The sequence below is a fragment of the Anarhichas minor genome, unplaced genomic scaffold (genome assembly GCF_050575085.1).
Source record: "Anarhichas minor isolate MPS153535 unplaced genomic scaffold, ASM5057508v1 ptg000004l, whole genome shotgun sequence".
NCBI classification, from domain to species: Eukaryota; Metazoa; Chordata; class Actinopteri; order Perciformes; family Anarhichadidae; genus Anarhichas; species Anarhichas minor.
Genome location: NW_027466450.1, coordinates 14,676,855 through 14,697,581, shown reverse-complemented (window position 1 = coordinate 14,697,581; position 20,727 = coordinate 14,676,855). Strand labels below are relative to the sequence as shown.

General features: G+C 42.3%; 1 protein-coding gene across 1 annotated transcript in view; it reads right to left on the bottom strand.

Moving 5' to 3' along the window:
- Window positions 1-20,727, bottom strand: part of kcnh3 (potassium voltage-gated channel, subfamily H (eag-related), member 3) — a 97,489-nt gene that overhangs the window by 9,322 nt on the left and 67,440 nt on the right. Inside the window, exons 3-10 of the mRNA XM_076110312.1 lie at window positions 20,355-20,489; window positions 15,846-15,985; window positions 14,044-14,302; window positions 12,864-13,021; window positions 12,015-12,216; window positions 7,955-8,329; window positions 3,588-3,787; window positions 2,948-3,197 (exon numbers count right to left, since the gene is read on the bottom strand). Coding sequence (XP_075966427.1) covers window positions 2,948-3,197; window positions 3,588-3,787; window positions 7,955-8,329; window positions 12,015-12,216; window positions 12,864-13,021; window positions 14,044-14,302; window positions 15,846-15,985; window positions 20,355-20,489 — 1,719 coding nt within the window. The remainder of the gene's footprint in view (window positions 1-2,947; window positions 3,198-3,587; window positions 3,788-7,954; window positions 8,330-12,014; window positions 12,217-12,863; window positions 13,022-14,043; window positions 14,303-15,845; window positions 15,986-20,354; window positions 20,490-20,727) is intronic.

The following is a 20,727-nucleotide window of genomic DNA, read 5'->3' as shown; positions in this document are numbered from 1 at the left end:
AAATGAACATGAGTACAGTATAATTCCTGGAAGAACGCTGTAGATGCAGGTTCTTGGTAAAGGTCATGATGGGCTGTACCAACAGCTTCCTGGGCTCTGCAGGGCTTTGCTCGATCCACACTTCAATCATTAATAATCAAGGTGCTTTAATAATGCAAAATCTATTCATTATTAATACCAGCACAGCCCCGCATTCCGTCTATAGATGTGCGTGTATGTGTGTCATGATCAAGATCAAATATCGGCCGGGGGCTTGGCATTTGAAGATAAATCCACTTCATCTCACAGACACACACACACAGGTCGACACACAGGCGCACAGGTACAGCCCATTAGTTTAATACATCCTGACCTTTTGAGAAACTGACTTTTAAGACATATACATCCGTCGTCGCCACACAGACAAACGCACATATAAATCCTCCCCCTTTCTCCCTCATCTCTCCGTCTATCACTTTGTTCATTACACATTCACACAAACACACCTCAGGAAAGCTCGCCCCGTTTGCTGGATTAGTGTTGCAAAGGCTTTGAAGCACATCCAGGGGAAATTAGATTTCAGCCTGCGAGACAGCCAGCCAACGAAAGAAATTACTCTAAGCTGTTGACACAGGTGCGACATTGTGTCTGACCAATCAAATTCCAATTTGCAAGATTCCTTTCAGTAGCCTACCAGTTGTCTCTAACCTTTACTGCTGAATGCTGGTTGATTCAGATTTTTTTTTTGTTCCGTGTCTGCAAACAGAATTAACTCACAAAAAACATCCGAAGCGACACAGGGATTGGCTTCTGGTGTTACCGGAGCCATTAAGAGAGGAGTGTTAGGTAGCACTCTTTAGCCAGATTCCTATGGCAGATTTGCAGCATTTTGGGATTTTGCAGTAGAAAGGCTGCAAACAGGTTTAGATATTTTTTTAAATCACATTATATACATTCATGTTCACCTTAAGATGAATTGTAATAACTGTGGGGATCCTTCCAACTGCATGCAACCATTGGTGCACGGTAGCTGAACCAATGACACACTAACAATCATAGACTGTATACAAGAAGTAAACGTGGTCATCGTGACGTCACCCATTGGTTTGTGGACTGCCGTTTTAAAGCCTTGAGTTCACCGTCGTCATCTTGGATTACTGCCGTCGCCATGTTTTTTTTTTTGCAACCGGTAAACGGAAGTTACCATATTTGGAATGTGGAGGAGTGATGTAGAGACGCTGTATACGACTCTGGTAGTGGCATGTGTCTAGTTACAAAAAAAACACAACTGCAAGCCTCTCACAAAACATCTACTTCACCCTGAACAGAGTACTAGTTACAGCTGCCTGCTGTGCAACTGAAACCATCTGACAAGAAATATTGTTGAAAGCTTCCAGCTTCAGAGAGTTCAGCTCATTCTGTGCAACAACACTGATTTGTTTTGTCGCACCTTCATATACTCTCCAAGACATTGCTTTGCATGATACGATAGTTTGGGGATATGGTAAGGAGGTTTCTATGACTTTCAAGGGTTAATTGGACGTGTGTGAATGCTGAATTTAATGTTGAACATAAATACCGCACGCATTATTTGTGTTTGGATGAGATATTGTATTCTGCTCACAGAGGCACACGTAGAAAGACAAAAGCATTTAAACACATTGTTATGACTTAAACAGTAAGTAGCACAAGGTTTACTGGAACATTTTGAAATACCCTCAGTTGACTGAGGTGTGAAGTGGTCCTTCTGCTAGGATCTATAAGACTTTTTAATGATTTTTTTCTCCAAAACCCCTTCTGTTGAGTAGTGCATTTGTGGAGCAAAACTAACCTTTATCGATATAAAAATGTGATTCTCAGCTTTATATATGTATATGTGCCACATATATCACTGTGGAAACTATAGCAGTGTTGGCATTGTGCAGAATGTAAATGATGCCTGAGGAGCCAATGTGCTTCAGCCTCATCTGGTTCTCATGTATTCATACTATCTGCATAAACGCAAGACAGCCTCATTCATTCATTCCTTCCATTCATTCATTCATCTCCTTCCAAACATCTATACTCTGCCATATGTGAGGTCTGATAGCCTCCTACATCCTACATCTCTATTCACGCTGGATTGGAGGATTATTGTGTATCGCTCACAGGCCCAACACTGCGGGGAAGCCTCGACTTTGTGTGTGTGTGTGTGTGTGTGTGTGTGTGTCAAGTCTGGTGATAACTCTTTAAAGCAGCGGAGCACAAACAACAGCTCTTTATCAGCCCTCCCTCAGCCATGCCTCCCCTGTCGTTTGAGTGATTTACACCCATAAGCCTTCATCTGTCCTTCCTCCTTCTTTCCTTTGTCTCCTTCATCAACCTAACTTCCACTAAAATCCGGATCAAGTTGCTCTTCGGGTCTGATTAGATGAAATCAAACTCATCCCTGTGGAATGATCATAATAATGAAATCACTGAACTGAGAGGTGATCTCTCAGCCCGTACTTCATTAGTATTTGATATCAAAGACGTATATTTGCCATCTCACATCCTCTCATTAAGTCTCATTTTGACAGGTAATTGTCTACCAAAGCTACGGGGGTGCTGTGTAGATTTCATCCAATTTTGTAGCTCAAATTCATTCATTCAGTCATTTTACAATCCAACAATCAGCTAAAGCCATGTCATTACCAGCTTTTTTGCTCCGGTCTCTTCATTAATTAGAAAATTCTTGTGGTAATTTGAGGAAAGATACAGGGAAATAGATCAAATATTAAAAGCAAGACAGAAGCAAGTATGTTGTTGAAGTTATTTCAGATCTTTCAAGTATTTTAATTAAATACAATCTTACCAAACAGCTGCTTGTGTCCCTCTTTTATCTTTTATTTTTATGGGTGCATTGAACACTGTAAACATGCCAAGGGGAAAATTTGCCCTTTTGTGGTTCCACATGACCGTGAACGTTTCTCATCTTCCTGTGACTTACCCAGTATGGCCAGCACGGTGTCGTCTTTCAGGACCTCCATGGACCCCGAGCAGACGAAGTAGATGGCCTGCAGGGCGTCTCCCTGCCGGATGAGGAACTCGCCCGGAGCGCAGAAGGAGGTCTTGATGATGAGGGAGAGGGAGCGCAGGCAGCCCCGGCTGGCCGACTCGAACAGGGGCAGCTGGAGCAGCTCCTTGTTCAGGTGCATGGCGATGTCGGCCCTCAGCTCGTCTGGGAAGTCCTTCAGTAGCTGTCAAGCAAGAGGCGGTTCACACTTAACAGACGCTCTGAGACTCTAATTAATTAATTATTATAAATTATTAGTGCTTATTTTGTCCACACAGAAACTGTAAATAAACAAAAACACAAATGCTCTCCAGTACGATAGACTTCAGCCACCAGCAGAGCTACGAGTGCGAGAATAGACAACGAAACCGAGAAAAAGAGTGAGAGACGTGTATTGATTAAATTATTGATCCATAATCTAGTAAACTTTGATTTGTAAGTGTTCATTTTAGAGTACAGAGCGAGAGAGCGATAGAGCAAGACCTGAAAACTGAATACGGTAAGATCTGCAACATTCACAGACTCCTGTAGCTCTGCGTTACATGAGGAGAATGTACGTCTGCTCTCTCCTCACCTCACTGACGTCTATGCCGTTGTTGACCGACCAGGTGGTCTGGAAACACTCCAGCATGCGCTGCTCCAAGGCCTTGGGCAGCCGATGGACCCGGATGAAGTCCTTCAGGTCCTTGGTGCGGGTGTGGTAGAGCGAGCGGCGCGAGTACATCCTCTGGATGATGGCCGTCACGTTACCAAACACCACTGCATGCATCAGCGCTGGAGAAGAGAAAAAGGTTGCGTGTTTTCAGTATGATCAAGATTTAATTACAGACTTGTCTGATTGGCTTTTATCTGGATTGCTCTGGAAAATCCCATAATGCTTCTGCACAGCAGGGAGCTTCATAGGACGTCTTTATAAGCCCCAAGATGTTAAAGAGCACGGGGCTTTAAAGGACTTAGCTGCTCTAACACCACTGTAGAGCAATGCCACAAGTGGATTACGGCTTTTATGAAAAGGAAGTGACACACTACTGAAATTAAAAGAATCCCCATGTTAAATAAATCTTTTATTGCTAGTGAGAAAAACACCATAAAAACAACTAAATTATCATTTTTAAAAAAACAGCTCTAATCCCAGTATGTGAAATGACTCTTGGTTGTTGTATTAATAATTAATAAACAGGTCGACTTTGAATGTAAACACAACTAACCAGCAGTTATCTTATAACGTACCTTTCGAACTGAACCGCAGAGCAGTTTCTCTCCCTAAATTGAATTCTTGTCCAGGTAGAAAAGCTGCTGAAACGGACCACAGGACACTTACACAGTCCACCGACACCCTGACTAATGACATCATTTTGGGATGGCTGCTCCCGCAGGCAGAGTGACCCACCTCACATCTAGCAAAACTCTGGAGTTAGGACGTATAAATGTCTTTCAGTTAGAGCTGAGAGGCACACAGAACAGAACAATTGAGCGAGGTTAATGAAGCCAGAGTCTCCTATCTTTACTCTTTACTCTCTCTGTGTGTTTTACTCGCATCTCTGTGGATGCAAGGTTATTAAAAATCAATGCAACACAAAAAACACCCACTCCAAAAAACCCAAATTGAATTAAAGGATGAGGATAGCTTTTCTTACCGTCTACGGATCCCATAAAACGACCAAACCAACAACCAAGCTTATCTTTTCTCTCTGAAGATGCGTCTTCACTTTTTGTTGACTGCACTTGTTATTTTTTGGGGTTTTAGGGTTTTGTAAAAAAAAAAAAATGCTAAGAAAAGGTGCTTTGATGTTTGGACCATCCTTTACAAAAGGAGAAAGGAGGCAATGCTGCCCCACAATCCCTTGCGGCAGCAACATTTAAAGCGATGCACCTTTCATCCGTCAATAACAGAACTGTTTAATTGGTCACTCTGGATTAATTGAAAACATCTTTCTTAGGAGGTGAGATTGTGTTTTGGACAGGAATATTTACTTGAATTGTACAGCACTGAGTTTGTAACTGTACGCAATTCACGTGTTATAAATGAAGTTGCTAAAAAACAACAATAACAACAACAAGTGCAGTTGGATTTTAGCACAGCTGTTGTCTTTTCCTAAGTCCTTGTGAATTCTCCTTCACATCTCTCCCCTGCCTCATGGCGTTTTCCATCGAGGTGGAGGAAAAGTAGTTAAGAAAAGACATTAAGACGTCATGTTTTTGACTATTCCACCACAGCCTTGGTTTTGTTCTGTAATGTTCAGTTTTGCTTTGTCTGCACGAACTATGAATAAAGATTAATTCAAGTTCCTGTGGCCTGCAGTCTCCTGCATTTGGGTCCACCTGCTATCCTCTTCATGAAAGAAAAATGGTTTAAAACATACAGTTTAATTAAAAAAAAACTAATTTCCAAACACAGCCAAGTACTGCAGCTTTTAGCAACTGTAACAAGCAGGAAATAGCACATTTGTTGGAAACCATGGATGAATACTGTAGGAAATTTGGGGTTTGGAAGTGTGTTTTAAGAAATTATAATAGAAGTGTTTAATGATTCATAATTAAGAAATCATAATTAGAAGTGTTTTGGAATACATAATTAGAAGATTCATAATTGTAAGTGTTTTAGAATTTGTAGTTAGAAGTGTTTTGTAGTTAAAAGTGTATCTTAGTAGAATTTGTAGCACCTTTATATTTGCTTGTGAAACTTGTGAAGGTTTTTGCCAAATTTGTAAATCCTAATCTTTACATAGAATGTTTACCATAGAAGTGTTAAGCCATAAAAGACAGTCATTGAATGTATTAAACTGTGAAGAATAGCCAAGGGAAAGTCAGACTTCTAGACAGACATTTGCAGGTTGTGCCCGCGCGAGGGTTTTCGGAAGCCTGACGCCAGGAGGAGGCAACCGAAATTAGCCAATAGGAATTAAGATGGACAAAAGGGAGGGGATTTCAAACTGTAAGAGGAAGTGCTGGAAAGGAATTCACTCTCTTCTTACTCGGCTCTCAGCGTGGAAGCATCTGTGTTTTCAGGCTGAGTCGCGAGTGAATAGCTTTTCCGCGCGGATCATATTATTATATATTCTGTTAGTAGTGTACTTCATTCTGTAATTGTATTAGCTTCAGTAGGATTAAATTATTTTTAATTGTAAACCAGTTTATGGTAGATTTATTAAGAAGCAACTCTACTGTAAAACAATAGTGGAGCGTGCTCTCCGGCCTTCTCTCGGTGGGGGAGATTCAACCCTCCACAATACATATCTGATGCTCTACCAAGACAGCGTACGCGAAGCTGAATCAAATCAGCTGGGATTAAAAAAAGAATATTATAAATTCCAGCACAGTATTAGCCTTGTAACACTAACATTTAATAGGGTTTTAATTAGCACCTTTCAAAGGGAAAATAGCAGATTTTATTATTCTATCAACCAGGAAATGCCGAGCACGGACAGAAGTCATTGTGATTTGTTACCCAAACCTGGACATTTACAGCGCACCCAAAGTGCACCGGGGCCTGAGACATCCTCACGCATCAGTGTGTCCTCTGACTATAAATCTTGGCATTTCTCTCACCAAGCAACCTCAATTCTTCTTTTATTGCTTTGTTCCAGAACATTCAGCTCTCGTCATTATGGATCGGCTCATTAAAAATAAGGCACAAGTTTTAAAACTCCGTCCACAAACATGTTGAACCGGAGCATTTTCAGGACAGTTAAGAGGATCGGTAAATACACTGTGCTGAAGTATTTAAGGAACTACTTTTCGGTGATTAGAGACACTTGTTGACATTTCACAAGGCGTCGCTCAAATGGCTCAGCTGAAAAATAACACGTTATTTAGTTTGTACTTTAGCAGCAGCACTGTGGAAAAGTTCAGTGTAGTCTCGTTAATCAAATGGGAGAGCAAACTCAAAGGAGAGATGGTGTACGAGTCATAAAAGTTTGGAACATTTGTTTGTCATGTTACTGTTGGTGATATTTGAGTGTTTTTATAATGAATAGTCTGTCAGGTCTGCAGCTTTAAATGTAGTAAGTATGTAGTTAAATGCCTTTTTCCAATGAATCTTGTGATCTTCACTGGACGAACAGTTCTGTGACAAAATTCAAGTATTTGATTCCTTTTCAAGATTTAGAGTCTGTGCGTCTGAAGGTGTTGATGTTCATATTTATTGGTTCTGTCCCTTCTGGATGTTATCAAGACAAAACTGTATTAGCTGATTTTCAAAGCTGCATAATGCTCTAGGTCCGTTTTGTTAATGGCAAACAGCGTTAGCTATTTACTATTAACTAATAGTGACGGACAATCAATCTGTAGCAAATTGATTTTGATACATCCTGGTCACAAATAAACAAGCACACAGCCGAACATGTAATGAAACCCCTCAATCAAGAAACGAGGGACTAATGAGACACTGAATGGATGGTTTTGCATACAAGAGTGTGTGTCGGTACATCTATTGTCCAAATTGTGCTCGGCTGCGTGTCGATGTCTCACTGGTTCCAGACAATGAGCTGAGTGAGTACTTAAGAGGAGGAGAAGAAGAAGCGCTTCACGAGAGGAAACACTGACATGAACACAAAGTAGGGACGCACCGATATCGGGCCGGTACTGACTATCGTTGACAATGGGGCCGATCGATTCAATTCAATGTTCTTGTTGACTTTACAGAGGAGCATCCTGACTGAAAGCACGACAAACTGGCATGGGATGTGCACGGCTCAGGACAGCAGTGCTCTGCAGCGGATAGTTAAAACCACCCAGACATGATTAGTACCCATCTACCGAGCATCAGATATTGGTGACGAGAGGTGCCTGCGAAGAGCCCAAAGGATATTAGAAGACAAAACCCACCCAGAGACCGCCTGTTCACCCTGCTCATACCCAAAGCCCTGGTATCGGTATTGGGACTGAAAAAGTCGGATGTGTGCATCCCTAAAAAGTGGAACTAAAACACAGGTTTCTCACCTCCTATGAGCATGGTGCAGATGGAGAAGATCTTCTCTGAGTCCGTGTTGGCTGACACATTTCCAAATCCCACACTGGTGAGACTGCTCAGAGCAAAGTAGAGTGATGTCACATAGCTGCTACGCATCGAGGGGCCGCCGCCCAGCACCCCAAAACTCCCGCCACCGGCGCCCGTCCCCGCCACGGCCTCGCCTCCGGACACGTTTCCATAATGTTGGCTGGAGTTCCAGGAGCCCTGCCCTCCGACCTCTGACCCCGACACGTTCCACTGGCTGCTGTTGGCCGGGAAGCTGCTGACTGTGACGGGGACAGACGTTGTCAGGGCGGGCAGGAAGTAGGGGGTCCCCAGACGCTTGGCCAGCTCATGGAGCCAACCTATGAGAGAGAAATGAAATGAAAAAAAACTTTATTTTACTACAAATAGGTCCAAGAATTCAGCACTGACAGTTACCTGAGATAAATGAAATCGTTTTATACTATAACAAACACAAGACTAGACCTTCTTCATCTTCAACTGTACACAAAATTCCTGCTAAAGCTCCATTAGAGCTGGATATTTCCTGAACTATCCACCTCTCAGTGATAGGCATCCATTGGTGAAGAGCAACGGAGTACATTAACTCAAGTACGGTTCTTAAGGACCATTTAGAAGCACTTTTTTATGGGAATTTATTCTGCTACTCTACGACATCTCAGGGGAGAAATATTGTACATTTTACTTCACCTAAAACATTTAACAGCTACTTTTGATTTGACATTTAAAACGTACGATAAACCTATAAGATATGATGCATAATTATATATTAAAGGTGCTGTATAACCACAAAGGCGTTTTGTGGCTGATCAGAGCTGCTCATGTTGGAGGTAGATAAAGATTTAACAAGAATAATAATGCTGTAATGTGTCACACGAGAGAATAACTTGCGTGCCCATTATATCATCTTGTGCGCACTAGATTTCTCAGAATCTTTTAGGACCTTTGGGGCCATTCTGCATAATTAATACTTTTACCTTTGATAGTTTAGATGCATTTTGCAGGTACTACGTATGTACTTTTACTCAAGTAGAATATTGACTGGCTGACTTTTTATTTGTAACAGTATTTTAATCTTGTTGTATTGCTGTGTTTACTTAATAACATGATCTGAGTGGTTATTCCAGCCTTGTAGGCATCTACAGCTCTGTGGTGAGGGTCTGGTTCTGCCCGTCTGTATTGCCAATTTAGAGAAGCCAGACATTAAGTTCCCTGGAACACGTCCATCCAAAGGTCTGTCTAAAGTGTATCTGGCACAAATAATACATGTTTTTTGTTTCATATTGTGAACAAAAGGGATTCAAGTTAACTTTAAAAAAAAAAAATATCAACATAACAATTCAGCTGCAGAGGAAATAAAGTAAAAAAAAAGATGGCCAAGGAAGGAATAACAAAGGCAGAAAGTAAGAACAGAGGAAGGATGAATTATTGAAGAACAGTGTTTGTGAGTGGAGGAGTGGTGAAACCCATCTCAGCCGAGACAGCAGAATCAAAACAGAAAGACAGCAAGGGAGGGAATATGAATAAAACAATATGGATGCACCCATTCGTTGATCTCCGGCATCACACACTTCTACAGACCGGCAGCTTTGACCTTGTGTGTGTGTGTGTGTGTGTGTGTGTGTGTGTGTGTGTTCTCAGATAGTGAGACCAGCCTGCCAGCATAAATAAGCAGAAGTGACAATCGAGCAGTGAGCAGAGTCCCAGTGAAGCACCTAAACCAACAACATTAGAGGATTTAACACCTGAGTAGTTTCCTAATTACTATGTCATTAGCACACAACTTAACCTCCACCTTCCTGAGGAAATGTGGACCTGCTAAGCCGTTATTTTGCAATCAGGCATGTCCGTGCCTGGAGATCAGAATATATTAAAAAAATAAAACTACAAAGAATTTATTTAATCTTGTACATAAGGGAACGTGAAGGGCATTACTGACGTTATAGAAAGGGCCAAGCGATAACAGAGTGTGCCGGTCTGGAGACAGACGTTGAATTGAAGGAAAGGTTTTCTCTGATTTGACTTGATGTGAACGAGTAAACTCATCATGCTCAGCCTTCATCTGCTCCCTTTAGTGGCAGTTTATAACAGGGCCATTGTGAATATTTAAATAAACTAACTAATAAAATGGCAAAGTGCAACCGGGAACTTTCTATTTATTTCTTTTTGGTGGAAACTGTTGACAGTGTTTCTCTGCCTCTGCCCGAGGTGCTGACTTCTCGTCTAGAGCTGACTGGACTCACATGAGAGCCGTCTGCGGTTCTGAACTCCTGCCTCCCACTCTGTCTAAGGCGGCTGTCACACCAATATTTTCCAGCATGGAGGAAGCTAATGTTATATCATATTAGCTATGATGTACCTTCCAGTTTTATACATAAGAGGCATGGTTTGCAGTGAGACTGAAGTCAATGGGACAAATGTGTCTCTCAACTAAACTTTGCTTACTGTCCGGTTATCGACCCATCTTGCAAATTCGTAGTTAGCTAGTATTATCGACAAACTCGCCGGTCACAATGGCTCACAGTTATACCTGCAAATAGTCACTACATCACCAAGCTTCATCCTTTTTTTCCTGTCCAGCTCAGTAGACTGCGACTTGTGTGATGTCTTCAGCTCCATGAGGGACTGTGACGGCGGCCATGGCCCCACTGCCCCTCAATTATCGATAGCCCTGCAGACAAAACTGTACCTCTCTCCCAAGTGCTAGCCAATTGAGCAGTTAAACCGATGTCCATGCCGATATCAGACCTTTATTGTGAATCTCAGTTAGTGTCACAGAAAGGTCACACTGGTCTTTGCTGTCCCCTGGATTCCCCGTCTGTCTGAATAGTAAATCGAGGGAACGCTGACATGCATAGACTGCTGTGTTTCTGTCATTATGTGGTTCGCTGAAAGGATAATGATAGGTGGTTTGGGACAAATCAATGTGAGAGAGAGAGAGAGAGAGAGATGGAGGGAGGGAGAGCGGGACAGCGAGGGGAAGTAAACATCTCGTTATGTGTCCCTGAGTCGAGTCCATAGCTTAGAAAACACGCTCATTGTGGTTCACTATTTGATTCAACATCGTGTTGATGCTTCGTAGAATAAAATAAAAGCCTCTTGTTGATCTTCGCCCCCTTAGCTCCCTTGGAAACTGCCCATCTGTTTCTACAGGTTTATCAGATTGTATGCCACGAGTTTCATGTCACCTGCAGGATTTGAGATTATCCACCGAGAGATGATTGGGGAATATCAACAAAGCTGCGTCTTATCAAAAGCATCGGCTGTGTTGAAAATCCAGACTCTTGGGGGTCGTGCTTTTGCATAAGTGCTGCTGCTGCACCTTTGTTGCTGATGCAAAATTACTGACATCACTCTGCTGAGGAGTTTAAGTTTCATCTTAGATCTGTCTGTCAAGCAGGACGAGGCAGTGAATGTGCAAATGCTTTAAGCTGAACTAGACAAGGCTTTTTATGTAAGAATCTACACTTATCATCACACTAAAACCACAGAGAGACGGGCTGCAATAAGATAAGATCTCATTTAATCTGCATTCGGCAACACTAAAACTGTTTTCCTGGGGACAGAGTTTACAATAATTCAGAAGAGTGATACGTATCCAATCTTAGATTTGCTCAATTTGCCCAAATGAAATTCTGGTTTCTGGCTCTGGCAGGATATTTACAGTACAGGCACAGTGACAATTCAAAACTTGAACACTAAAAGCTCTCGACTCAGAGAAAATGGATTTTTCCACTCCCACCCAACAGACACTAAATATAACGCTGAGGAGTGCACAGTTTACTGTAAATACCAAATAGGAACATTTCATTTGTCCTTGACAACATGGCAACAAGTGGACAATATTAAAGTAGCTTCACTCAAATATTTTTAACTACTCTTTATAATGCTGCCGATTTTCTTCATGCATGCATCATATTTACTATGAAACCAGCAGTAGAGTAAATGTACCTCACAGCCATACTTAAGTGCAGCTCTTGAGTGAATGTACTTCCCTGTGTGTGGGTGAAAATAGTGGGTACTGACCAATATCCCAGGAGCCAGGACTTTCGATCTCCTTGCGACCTATGAAGTACCAGACGCAGGCCATCCAGTGGGCCAGCAGGGCGAACATGGACATCAGCAGAGTGAGAACCACGGCGCTGTACTGGGAGTATCGCTCCAGCTTCTGCAGCAGCCGCAGCAGCCGCAGCAGCCGAACGGTCTTCAACAAGTGGACCCCAAAGTACTGCACAGACAGACACAGACCACATCGGTTCACACACACTCAGCCTCCAGTGTTTCTTACATATAAAAGGCACCATTCTTTATTTCATTCCTTTCATCATGTGCTATTAACACTTTGTGAGTGGAGGTGCGGTTTTATTCAAAAGATAGATCTTATTCGTCATATGCTATTAAACATTTTTCCCCTCCAAATTATAATTGTAAAACTAATTTTGCATGCGTGTGAAGTAATTCAGCCCACAGTTTGAACAATTTTTTCGGATTCTGAGCATGGAAACAGAGATTAATGAGACCTGCAGTGTGTGCACTGACACCAGATTGGCTCGGTGCCATTTGTTTGTCTGCTCAGCATCAGTTTGGATGAAATGTTGATCTAATAAATTCACCAGGAAGCCAACGGCATTATGCATTAATTTCCCTTTTTTTCCTCCTAATTTGACATGTTGCCATGGGGGTGTTAGCGTGGATAATGAATGCAGCAGACAGAGTGTGTGTCCACATTCAAGTGCTTTTCTTTCCTACAAAAAACAAAAGGTGAATTAATTAAGAGGCTTGATTTGTCACACACCTTGCTGATGTAAACACACACACACGCACACACACACACACACACACACACACACACACACACACACAGAGGAGACTCACCACGCTGATGTTGAAAGCATACAGCAGGTCAAAGGGCAGGGCGGCAATGAGATCGACAAAGAGCCAGGTGGTGACGTAGTGAACGCAGATGGAGCGGGCGTCGTACACGACCTGACCCGACGTGCTCACAAAAGTAGTTCGAAAGTTGAGCAGTATGTCTGCAGAGGACGACAAGCACAGCAGAAGATGACAGCAGGAAGTACCACCGGGACAGTGACAAATCACTGACACATGAGGATGAATGACGTACAGTACAGAGCGACGGTTACTCAGTGAATCACACGGAAGTTTGATGATAACAGAGAAAAAGAGATATCAGCAATGCTTACGTACTTAAAGAACGACACTGGAGGATCAGCATGTTTTAGCAGACCGACTAGAAACAAAAGCTCAAAGAGAATAAAGAGGCCAAAAACAGCTACAAAAACAAAAGACATAAACAAAGACAAAAACAAAAGTCATACTAAACGCTTTATGTTTTAGCCCTTTTATGACTCCTATTAAGACCTTTTAGGGTGTAGTTAATTCATAAAAAGCATCTTATGAACAGAAATAATCAGAAGCCCGATGTTACATTTCAATCCGCTACAGTCGTCTGAGCGAATGAGTGACAAACAGGCTGGCCTGTTAGTTCTAACAAACAGGATATCCTTTAACTGCGGGTGGCTCGTATAATTTCATCGCAGAAGTTGGTTGATGCAGGGCTTGTGTTCACTCTTCTCCATTAAGGCAAATGGTCCATTGAAGAGCCCTCGTACAACTCTCCCACGGTCAGATGGACAGCGGTGGGAACAACGAGGCCTGAAGTTTTCTAGGAAATGGGTTGGCAATGAGACTTAATGATCTGTTGTGAATGGCTCACATCCTTTCACTGCTGTGAATGCATCATTAAAAACTCCCAACTAAACTTTCATCATGATTGATGAGCCTCTTAGAGACAGGCTGTTTCCTCGGCTTCTCCTCTGGGGCGATTGATAAATCGATGAACAAATAGCCGATTTTTTTCAATTATTAAGTCTTGTTTATTACCGAAGCGAACACTGGCGCTTGATTAAAGAAAGCGCTTATTGAACAAGTGTTAACATCAGTGCTCAGGTGTGTGTCTCATTTGCCGTGAAATGACTTAATTCGTCTCTCCACATCGTGGCAGACGTTTCACAGACGCACGACGTTCTCTCACCTAAAATAAACAGGATCTCTACGAGGATGTCGCTGACGCTGGGCGGGCTTCGCGGGGCAGTGCTGCTCCCTTCGTCCCGCCCTCCCACCACCGCGAAGCACACGTTGTAGGGCACGGTGACGGCCACGTAGAAGGTCGCCAGCAGAATCAGCCAATCCCAGCCGGCCTTGAAGGTTCCGTAGTGGAGCAGGATGAAGCGAGACTTCTGGATGGCTGCTACCTTGTACTCCGGGATGGGAGGCTTCTCCCCGAACATGTTCTGGATCGGACGACAGGGAGAGAGAGAGAGATGTTAACACCACATTATGTTTACACCATTAGCTCTCTCAGCATTATTGTTTGCACTGTTAGCGCTGTTAGCACCTTTAGCTGGTAGCACCGTTAGCTGCTAACTGTGTGAAAGCCATGGATATGCTCTGAATTCCGTACCGAGCACCTTTAAGTGTGATATATTCAATCTTGGAAAATGATGTTAGATATTGTGTTTTCTTAATGAGACATTAAGAAGAAAACTGGGAACATAGTTTTACGCTTGCAGTATTTTCACTGGTATATTATACAGTAAATCTGTATGTTATAAAAGGACTTTATTGTTTTAATCTCATTTTCTGATAGATTTCGTGTCCTGATTAATCATGTTGTTGCGTTTCCTGCATGAGGACCCTGCTTACTGTAAACAAAGCTTACATTAATACAGTGAAGAAAAACATACGGAGGAAACGCAACTGAGATGCTCATTAAAGAAAGTTTGAAAGGTTAAACTGGATACATGCATTATTAATAATCAATATACAATATAAAAAACAGCTAAATTCCATGTATAAGCAAATAAAAACCAAAAATAACGATACCTAAAAATACATAATCCCTCAATAAGTGGAAGTCAAACTTGCAGCATGGAAACTGCAACGGTCTGCATGTTTGTTTTTTTATCACTGACATCAGCGAAATGCAGCTCTTTTACCCCAAAGTCAAACAGAAGTGAGCTCGCTCCAGATGCCCTTCGTACCATCTGTCTGGGTGTGTGTACTGCAGCAGATCGACAGACACCGCTGCGTCTTGTTGTTTGGTTTAAGAAAACCCTGTCGCATCTTGGGAAACAATTAAACAAACTCCTTTGTATTGCACAGAAGTAAATAACTTTGTATTCCATCTGGATAAAAGAGGCTTTGAAAAATCTGGATTCTTTGTTGTTGAACAACCTGTAGGGGTTTTTAAAAGTTGTCTTGTACTATATTTATCCTTACCTCTGCGACTTGAATGTAATCATTAGTGCAAAAGTCTCAAAAGTAAGAAATAATGATTACATGAGAGGCAGGCCGGGGCTAGTTTGGCATGCGATACATCTCACGGCAATCAAACATCTTGACTATAATGAAACTGTGTAGTTGCTGAGCACAAAGTCAGTCGGGGAATAGATTAAAACCTTTTTCATCGATCAGTGTAGACCACAGACTGTGTTTACAGATGGACGACGTGTCTCCGCCTACTCCCAAAGAGACCTCCAAAGAGAGAGCTGGACACAGCGCCGGAGACGGTGCCACATTCATTCCTATGAAAGTTGCCCAGTGGTGCTTTAAGCAAAGAAAAAAAGTTTGACTTCAGAGGAAAGAATTTAGATAAAATGATCCGGATCTTCCAACAATCTTCCTCATTATGGGGCCCATTGATCAAGCGCACTAGCGTTTCCTTGAAGCCTGCCTCCTAGCCCTCGGTGCAGCCTCGTTCTCACAACAGAGGAGCGGTCATGTCGTCCATCTTTACATCCAGTCTATGCAGGAGACAAATGCGGAGACACTTACATTGTTGAGCTTCAGTTTGCTCTTGTCTTGTTTCTGCAGGTGTCCCGACAGGTGATAGAGAACGGCTCTGCTGCGCCGCCGGTTGGTGCTGAAGCCCGGAGGGCGGGTTACCTGATGCACCTTCAGACCCGTCTCCTCATCTGTAAAAGGAGATGGGAACATGTTGAGCCACAATCCAATTCACAACCACCAGGTGAGAATTTGGCTCGAGCTCTGTGTCGATTGAAACACTCTTCAGATAGCTGTTGAAGCACCAGAGATGGCGCTTTAACAGCTATCTTTCAGATAGTCAGAGAAAACATCACCTGCACCTTCTGACCTCGTGAAAGTCAGCTTATACCATGAAGTGAAGCAGTCTACAGTCTCACATGGGTAGACGATAGATCTTAAGTCCTCTGTGCCGGCTCTATACTCTGATGTACACATGCTGCTGTTTGTGTCAATATTTGATGCGATATCGACCTGCTGTCTGCCTTTGCAGCTCTTTATCAACTAAACACGGTGTTCTTTAGGTAAAATTCAATGCTGGGCTGAGATCCAGATCTGTGTTTACAGATCAGAATCAATACTGATCTCCTTCATGTCATCTCCTTCATGTCATCCTTTTTGGTCACTTATTGAATAACGGAAGATAAGATCAGCTAAGGTAAAGAAGGAAAGGGACACAAAGAAGTACAGCAGGTAGATTAAGGGAGTTGTTTTCTGTTAAGCTATCGTCAAGGCGGTAAATCTTCTCATGCGCTCTCCATTTCCTCTTTACATTTCCTCTTATGATCGTCTCTCTGTCTGTCTACAATATGATGCCATGCTTGGCAACCCCTGTAACCAAATCATTTTCATATTCAGCCAGTAAATTTGATTTGTTCATCGTGTCTAGAGTGGCTTTTAAGCAGCTCAGATGGTGCAGCACAGAGAAACTAAGCACTGTTGCTGGGACTCTTTCTGTCTCTTTGTATGGACTGTAAAAGTTGTCGGTTATTCACAAGACCATTACTATGAAGAGACATGTGGGATGAACATGGTGTGTATTGTCTTTTGCGAGAAAACTATGTACAACATGGTGGCAAAGATAACAGCTTGTCTGCTGAACTACATTAAAGCAGAATGTTCTTACTACTTTTCAATGTGGCTAGATTCAAGGCCAGTGGAGGCTGATTGGATAACTTCAAAAATTGGTAGAGATTCCAGGTTGAATTTGCTAGCAGGTGTATTTCCAGGGAAACTGTACACACCTTCAGTGATGACAAAATACAATAAAGTCAGAAGAAAAGTCCCCAAAATCCAGCTTTTCTGCCTGTATTATCAAATCAACAACCCAGTCGCTACAGAAGATGTTGAAATTGTACATTTCTGCAAACCACGGGATCCGTTGAATGTCATTGTTTCTGAACCAAAACGTTAGAAGTCAGATGGTGGCTGTGGGTGCCGTGGTTTTGGCCTCTGCGGTGGCATTCAGGTAATTTAAAAACGTAAAAAGGCGCTCCCAGACAGTGTTTGGTTGGCTGTTTGGGCAAATGTAGAAACACGGCGGACTCCATGAAGAGGAGCTCCTTACCGTAGCTATCAAAAACACAACAATTCTTAGTTGAATATTCTATGCTTTAGAAAATACACATGGCGCTGCACTAACTGCTCCACATGCATTTGCTGTTGGCAGATAAGGGAATGCAATATAGAGGAGGAGACTGCACTTACACGCCTTAGGGCACATTTCTTATTTTTATGCTGTGATTACTGATAGTGCTGGTTTCCAGAATATACAGTATGTTCTCTGGGGGAGAATGTTTTTGCTAGAGGGGGGAAATGGGCTGGCTATAGATTCTAAATTATTAACACAGTCAATTAACACAGTGTACATGCGTGTGTGAGCAAGTTTTTGCACATACCAGTGTGTGTCTGTTTGTATAGGTAGTATTTGTGAGTGTTTATGGGCTCAATTAAGTCTCTCTTTCCTCGTTTTCTTCCATCGTAAATGCACCCGGCGTCGTTTTCCGTCCCTCTCATTCACGTTTCCATCTCACCAACTGATTTTGCGCCTTAGAAAATACACATCATGCTGCACTAAGTGCCAAAAGTGAGCCGTTCATCCAGCCAGCAATTTCCCACTAAGAAGCAGAGAAGCAGGTAAGTGGGATTGTTTGTGTCACTTCGTAAATGTCAAAGCCTTTACTTCCCCCCCATTTCCTAGTTGTTTGTCACCTTTTTCCCCTCTTTCATTTCCCACGTCAAGAGGTGACAGATTTAGCAGAAACCCTAAAGTTATGAGAATGGTTATAGTGGTGTCTCAGTGATGAATCAGAAATAAAAGCCATTTAAATCCTCCTTTGTGTCTCTCTCTGTCTGTCTGTCTCTCTCTCTGCTTTCCTTTCCGTCTGTTTTGCTGTTTGTCCTCTGTCCCGTGTGGTGTGTACAGCACTCCAAATCTGGTAGCTTCAATTTAAAATGTAATAACTCATGCGGTCTGTAAAACACAGCCAGAGTATATGAAAGCAGCCTTCAATCATTTCGGCTGTAAGGCAATGAGATATTCAGCCAAATGAGCGAGCCTGTGCAAGTGGGGGAAAATTGCTTAAGTGATTTCAAGCAGGTGCTCTTTCCCACCAGGAAGCACTACAGCCAGCCGCACTAAAAGCCAATCAAAAACACTAAAACTTTAAACACTCCACTTCATCTTAAGAGTTTTGATTACTCTGCTTCTCTCACTGTCTCTCTACATTCAACTCCCAAACTCCGTGCAGTGAATTCAGCTGGAAACAGGATTTGGAAGTTTAAAATTCCTGTAATAGCTGTGCATTCAATGTTTGCAGTAAAACGTCTGCAGGCTTACACAATACTGAATGCAGAGTTTTGCAACATAGCAATTCAAGACTTCTAAAATCTGCTCTTTCAGCTTTGCATGCTGGGAGTTTTCACTGTGTTTTCACAGGAGTACAAAGAAACAAACAGCTTGAAACAGCCCGAGCATCTCCGGGCAAGAACCGATGGAGGGTCAATCAATAATGTGCGCTCCAAGAAAAATACAACCAACACATTTGTAACTGTACTTTATTTGTAAGATGTTATGTCAGGAAGGTGAGCTGACTTTCAGGTCATCGAAAAAAAACAAAAAACTAATAGTGGAGAGAACCTGACCTGGATGAGGCTACCTTCATAAATCACACAGGTGCAGTATCCTCATGTGTTATATTTCACACTCAAGGCCTGCAGGTTAAAAGCTAAGCTTTCAAAGTGTTCAAAAAAATGATTTAAATCAAATAATGAAATAGACCGGGATCAAGTCCTCCAAAGGAGGGATCATGGTTTGGGTTAAAACACGTTATTAATTAAGGTTATGGGACCTTGGTTGTCATGTTTAGGGTTGTTCTCTTACAGCGTTCGTAGTGTTACCTATGAAAAATCACACACGGCGGATGGGAGTGGAGGTGGACGGGTCAAACTAAATCTGGTCTTTCTTAAAAACACAAACATTGTTGACGGATCTTTGGAAACAGGAAGTGAACAGCTGTCCCCCGTGTTAAGTCCAACGTTTTGTTGATCCATTCATCCATCCAATCCCAGACGTGGGATTTGCAGTTGGACACTTATTCCCCAACCCCTATCTACACAGACTGTGTTGATCTGTGATAACATCAGCTGATTTCCTCTTTCGGACCCGTCATAGTTAACTACGGCGGCTCTTTACTCGAGTGTAAACATGTCGTCTTGTCTTCACAAAAGATGTCAGTAGAGTTTGCATGTTCCTCTAATTACCTCACAAAGACCGCCTGGTAATTTCATTTGTGATCAAGTATCTGCATTATCACAAGTTGTGTGCCGTCGCTAATAGGATGTTTGTGGTTCACCGTGTGCATTTTATTCGAGGCAGTCATTAATATTAGTGGATTATTCAAATTGACAGACACACTTATCTAATCAGGGTGAGATTTACACTGATGAAAATTGTTAATTGATGCTTGATTGTTGTCTGCTTGAAATTACAATAACTGCGGTGGCACTTAATAGCTGCAAGGCAAAACGTTCAGCATGACGTCGCCTTCTGCAGGGGGGAGGGGTAATTAAAATGATCTTGAAACTATACGCAATGACTTAACACTGAAGATTGTGAGGAAACCTGCTATCAGCTATTGTGAGACATGGAAACCACACCAGCTACCAAAATGTAACACTGCTGACATATTGAAAATATAGAGAACATAGAGTGCATCTCCAACCACATTCAGTGTGAAGATTATTTGAATTTGTTGCTTCAAAAACATTCTGAACTCTAGAGCGTGACGGCTCTTTCTTGACTTTGGGAACTTCGACAACATATTCTTTACTCAAGGTCTATTCACTGCACTAGCATTCAACTGCATCGCATGGTCTTCTGCACAAAGAGAGTTGGCTCAGTCGTCATCAAAAGGGAAACCATGTGATGAGAAAGACGGTGGTCACAGGAGACAAGACTCTGAGATGCAGTCGAAAGCTCACTACCAGAACTGAAGGCAGGTGTTATTCATGTAAACTCACCTGTGTCGGGTCCGTGCTCAGGATCCTGGTCCTTCTTCTTGTCAGTGATGTCTTTGTGGGACACCAGGTACAGAACCACCTCACCCTTTTCATTCTTAATGGGCACAATGTCCAGAAGACACCAGAACTGTGCTCCTGGAGAGAGAGAGAACACAAATGTACATTCAATTATGATGGACTACCTGGTATAATAACAATTATTTATGTTAGGCATGGCAGGTCTGTGAAGTTAAGTAGTCAACTTGTTGCAGCAGTGAGCATACATTTATACCGTGTGAATAAAGTGTGTGGGAGGAAGCTCGACCAACTGGCAGTGTGTGTTTATGTCTGTAATGTCACCTTCTGTACTGGAAGCTCACTTAATGTTCCTCTA